The following is a 5,160-nucleotide window of genomic DNA, read 5'->3' on the forward strand; positions in this document are numbered from 1 at the left end:
ATTTGTTTTTCCTTTCTTGGCATGGAGTGCAGGTAAACTTATCAACTATTGACTAAAATAGTTATATGCTAAAATTCCATTTATTTTAATTGAAATTTATCCTTCAGGACAGCTTTAGCAGCTCTTCACTTTAATGAGAATGCTCACCGGGCACAGTCTGTCACAAAGGATGGTGTACCAGTATATGGGATTCACTATCCCAAGTATAAGAAGGGTGGTTACATCGTCAGAAAAGTCATACAGGAAGCAACCTATGGTAGGAACTTTATTGGAATTATACAAACATACTGCTTATTTCATCTATAGTTCTAGTTTAGGGCATTAATTGAACGTTTTCCTGCAGAATATGTTGGCGATTTGTTGCAGATCGTTAAGTCTATTTGCCAGAGAGATAACAATCTTGAAGTTGAAGAGACACTGACCGATGAAACGACAAGGCTGCCTCTAAGCTCTTCATGTGAAAAGCCAGACCGAGATAGTGCTATTAAAAATCATGTGTCACGTTTCATGTCAAACTCTCTCTATTGAACACTATGTTTCAGGCGATTATAAATATGATCTGGCAAGTTTTTATAAGTTTTATTTTGTTTGTTTAAATAAAAATCATTGTGTTTACAAAAAAAACACACAACTGCAAGATTTTAGTCAGCAAATCTGAAGCTAACATACTCTTGCCCTTCCTGTAACGGAAAAGAGTGGCGGATTTTGTTTACAACACAGGCAGGAATTGGAACTCTGACTTTCATTCCTAGATAACCATAGCACCACCGAATAAACTGTCTGTATGCTGTGTATCTTTTCCAGTTATTCCCATCATTTAAGTTGGAATGCTGTTGGTATGTCGAGTAGGCCACTTCCAACACATCTTCATTGAGACAAACTGGGTCGAAGTTTTTATGTTCTGTGATGCAGTTGGCAGTGTCGGGCATCTTCTGGGAAACCTGTTCCTGCTCTCGACAGCAAACACTTTCCTGCGCTGCAGCCATGCACTCGCATAGACCGCACTGACACCTGCCCACGAAACATGACAAAATATTTTTAAACTGTTCTAAAAAAACAACTACAACTGCTTAACTGACGCAGAGTAAATCTGTACACGTTCTTACCAATTGGTATTCTGACGTCTGTCCACAGTTAGTGTTGCTTCGGGGGACATTACACTTTCTTCCGTCTGCTCGTTCGATTCAGGCTCGTATCGGTAAGGTTTAATAGAACCAGATACTTCAGAATCATCGGAGTCAGATTCAGTGATCTCGCAAACGAGATCGAGAGAACTGCTTAAATCCGATAAGCCTTCAAAACTGTCATCGCCCTCCATTACGCATCAAAATAAACACTATAAAATCTACAGCAGTTGTCTGGCTAGCGTTCTCGCGCTGACGTCACAAGGTAGTGGTATCATTTTTACGCCGCAAACTGGGGAGTCGATTTGTTTCACTTAAAATGTTATATTTATCGCGTAAATAAAGTTTCTCGCCTGTAAACGTTGGTAAGACTACGTATTATAATAAGATGTATTGTTTCATACTAAGTTTAATATTCGTGTCATGAGCACTTTAACTAGAAGCACTAAAAATATTTGTGGGTCCCTTCCATCTTCTGTTTACTTTAACAAACTTGGTCCATGCGGAACGTATTCGCTTGATAGTAGGAAAGTAAAAGAGTGTCACATCGGCTTTAACATATGCTCTGAATTGCACTCATAGACAACGCAGACAGAAGGCATTTTAAAAACTTAAGAGTGTCTAGAAATACTAAAAATATTTACGGAAAATACAGACGATTTAATATATTACAAACGAACGCAATTCTCAAAGCCAAACTTTTATTTACACCGACGACAACCGCGCGAAAGAAAGTTGGCAAAAGGTGACATCATAGGGGACGGTTTCTGCCCATAAATATCATATATATAAGATAGCGCCATTGGCAAATTTTTTGTCGTCATTTGGGCATGCTTGACTGCACACGTTTTGTCCCCATACGCAGCATCATAGCAACGTGGAGAGGTGGTGTGCGCTGATTGTTTTTTTTTCTGTTTACGAGTAATAGTATGCTTGATGCTGTTTAAAATCATTCCCCAATCTGTATTGAACATGGGAATTTGGTGTATTTACAAAGATTTTTTAATAAAAAAAAAGAAAATTCAACGAAAAAAGTCAAACAGAAGAACTTGAGTTGGAACTATAATTGGTTTTAAAAAAAGTACGCTCTTTATAAGTGTTTTCTTATTTTGTGCCCACACGTCTTTGGTGTAATTGTTTTCCCATGTGGTGAAGGCGAATACTGCAGTATTTTTTTGCAATTAATTTGACTAAACCAAAATCGTGTATTTACAAGATTTTTAATAAAAAAAGATGAAAATTTAGCGAAAAAAAGTCACACAGAAGAACTTGAGTTGGAACTATAATTGGTTTTTAAAAAGTACCGCTTTTTATAAGTTGTTTTCTTATTTTGTGCCCACACGTCTTAGAAATTTTTTTCCAATTAATTTGACTAAACCAAAAACATGGTTATCTTTATTTGTGTAACAGTACAGTCGAACATGTGTGAGTCCAGGCATCTGAACCATTTTAATACATTTATATTTTGTAGTACTGCAGATGCTATTCCATTTAGTAAACTTTACCTATATTTGCACGCCCCTCTTCAGAAAGACCAGCAACAAAAAAGTATCCAAGCGGAACTTTCCAAGACTGATTGACAATATAGATATCATATATATAACTAGATAGCGTCATTGCCAAATTTTATGTCGCCAATTCGGCACGCTTGACTGCCCACGTCTAATCCGCAAAAGCAACGCTTGGTAAAATTAGTGTTCTTTAAGTTAGGGTGGTAAAATCGCATACAATTCTTTAAACAGGGATATATTTCAACGCATGAAGCATGGTAAGCTGTTGTATTAACTAAGAACGAAATAAAAAATAAAGAAAAATACAATCAATAAAGCAATATAAACCAGAGTTGAACTATAATATAAACAGAACAACTTACTGGTGTTTGAAAAGTACACTTTTTGTTTTCTAATTTTTCGTCAACAGGTCTCTGCAGTAATTTTTTTTGCTATTGTTTTAATCAAACTAAAAACATGATTATCTGCAACAATACAGTCCAGCATGTGAATCTAAGCATCTGAAGCAGTTGGATAATCAAACTAAAAACATGATTATCTGCAACAATACAGTCCAGCATGTGAATCTAAGCATCTGAAGCAGTTGGATAAATGTTCTTAAGCACTGAGGATGCTACAGCATTTAATAGACCTGAAGTTTAAGGCAATTTTCCAGATGTGATGTGCAAAATGCGTTGGAAGGACTGTTCTGTTTCAATGCATAAGCCACCCTTATCTTTTAACTGAAGAAACGAAGGAACTCGGCTGTGGTCCCCGGGGGAGCTGTCTTGCAATCTTGGCAAATCAAAGTCTTCATTAATCCTCCAGCCACATATCCAGCAATATATGAAACGGCCTGGTTTTTGTATTCGGATAATGAAATAAAATTTGGAGCATTTGCATAATCATGGTCAATTTGCAAATCCGATCTTTCAAGCAGATTGTACTTCCGGATTAATGCGGCAGTACTCAAAGTTACTCTTTCATCTATATGGACATAATTATCCAAGACATTGAGTATTGCAGTACAATCCTGTTGTTTACAATTGTCACCAGTAGTAAGAATGCCACTTCTCATTAAGAGGCGTTTGTATGCTGCAATAAATTGCTGTACTGTGGGGTTATTGTTACAGCCACCTGCAGATCTTATAGCACAAAAGAATAATTCAAGGTGGTCCTGACTGAACTTGTAGGTTAGTAGGTACTTCAGGTGCCCTTCAGTGACCCAATCACTAAAACAATGCTGGACACTGTTAATACAAACCAAGAAACCAACAAAACCTGTCCTTTCTAGGTGAAAATACAAGCTGTTTTTCTTGGGTGTTACAAAGACCCTGAATGTAAATGATGCAACTTTTAAGAAAAGATTCCCAAATGAATTTGTTATTTTCTTTCAATGGTGATTTGTACCCACGCGCTAAAGGGTTTCTTGAGTTCAAAATATCAAAAAGTCGATCAAATAATTTAATGAAGTCGACGGTTGCCTCACTTCCAACAAACTGAGATAATTTTAAATTTACATTGCAGTGTTGAATTGCGTCAGCTACACTTGCATTGATAGTTTGACTTGCAAGGTTAACAACTTTCATTTTCTGTTGTCGCCAATTAACATGATCCCTTTTTAAAAACGTAATCCCTCTTTTTCTTGCAGCTTTTGCAGTTCCACTATATAATAGTTTGACTTGCAAGGTTAACAACTTTCATTTTCTGTTGTCGCCAATTAACATGATCCCTTTTTAAAAACGTAATCCCTCTTTTTCTTGCAGCTTTTGCAGTTCCACTATATACTGCCAATTGATTTTTCAGCCATATTTATCGATTAGAACACCCCATTCAGCAAATGTATTTCCTACAAGTTTCAACATGTGATATGCATCGAGAAAAACATGGACTCTGTTAACCCTTTATTTGGCAATGTTGCGAATTTGCAACAGTTGTAAATTCGGTCTGTATATTTTTAATTACAGTGAAACTGTCCCCTCTAAATGTTTTGATGTATTTACTATGTCTATGTGATCAAACCAAACTGAACCTAAACAACTAGATTATTTCTATGTTTCCCTAGCAACCCTCTAAATATGGTGGAATTTTTGCATGCAAAATCATGGGTTTTGAAATTGACACCATAGGGTTTTAACGTTAGTTTTTTTGCTGTTAAAGTTTATATTATGAACAAATAACACTCCTATATTTGTTTTGTAGTATTATTTTAGGGTTGAGTTGGTTAAATTACGTATACACGAACAGTTAAATAATTTGTTGCAAATCCGCAACATTGTCCAATAAGGGAGATATTTTCAAATGAATTTCAGTACTGTTTAATGGCTGAAGAATAGATGATAGTTGAATTGTTTTAAGTTGCATCCAGCTCAAATTTAATCATGTTACCATTAATAAGGCACATTAAGGTATTAGAATGTCTAATTTAAATGGTGTACAGGATAAATACACAGTAAATGATGCACTTCAGTTGATTTTAAGTGGAGATGTGTCAGATGTCGAAGACATTGGTTCTTCTAGTGAGGATGAGACTGATAATACTGTGC

General features: G+C 36.0%; 2 protein-coding genes across 3 annotated transcripts; one reads left to right on the top strand and one right to left on the bottom strand.

The window, feature by feature from the left end:
• Nucleotides 1-7: 7 nt before the first annotated feature.
• LOC113475505 lies at nucleotides 8-573 on the top strand. 2 transcript variants are annotated; one of them, XM_026839692.1, is made up of 3 exons: nucleotides 8-32; nucleotides 108-256; nucleotides 344-573. In XM_026839692.1, the coding sequence occupies exons 1-3, from the start codon at nucleotides 22-24 to the stop codon at nucleotides 526-528; spliced, it is 345 nt and encodes a 114-aa protein (XP_026695493.1). In that variant the 5' UTR covers nucleotides 8-21; the 3' UTR covers nucleotides 529-573. The 2 variants fall into 2 exon arrangements, 1 of the variants encoding a protein (XP_026695493.1); XR_003397251.1 differs by having other exon boundaries at nucleotides 8-256; nucleotides 367-573.
• Nucleotides 128-1,326, bottom strand: LOC101242780 (P2X purinoceptor 7-like). The gene is made up of 2 exons (XM_004227397.2): nucleotides 1,107-1,326; nucleotides 128-1,011 (listed from the first exon to the last, which is right to left on the bottom strand). Exons 1-2 carry the CDS (start codon nucleotides 1,316-1,318, stop codon nucleotides 642-644), a joined length of 582 nt encoding a protein of 193 aa, XP_004227445.1. The 5' UTR covers nucleotides 1,319-1,326; the 3' UTR covers nucleotides 128-641.
• Between the last annotated feature and the right edge of the window lie 3,834 nt (nucleotides 1,327-5,160).

The sequence above is a fragment of the Ciona intestinalis genome, unplaced genomic scaffold (assembly GCF_000224145.3).
Source record: "Ciona intestinalis unplaced genomic scaffold, KH HT000689.1, whole genome shotgun sequence".
Taxonomy (NCBI): domain Eukaryota; kingdom Metazoa; phylum Chordata; class Ascidiacea; order Phlebobranchia; family Cionidae; genus Ciona; species Ciona intestinalis.

What these genes read in the sequence shown, in the direction of transcription:
- LOC113475505 (XM_026839692.1), top strand. An exon ending in CATACAGGAAGCAACCTATG is followed by an intron (nt 257 to 343) that starts GTAGGAACTTTA and finishes GTTTTCCTGCAG; the next exon opens with AATATGTTGGCGATTTGTTG.
- LOC101242780 (XM_004227397.2), bottom strand. Translation starts at nt 1,318, where the DNA reads ATGGAGGGCGATGACAGTTTTGAAGGCTTATCGGATTTAAGCAGTTCT. An exon ending in AGACGTCAGAATACCAATTG is followed by an intron (nt 1,012 to 1,106) that starts GTAAGAACGTGT and finishes TTTCGTGGGCAG; the next exon opens with GTGTCAGTGCGGTCTATGCG.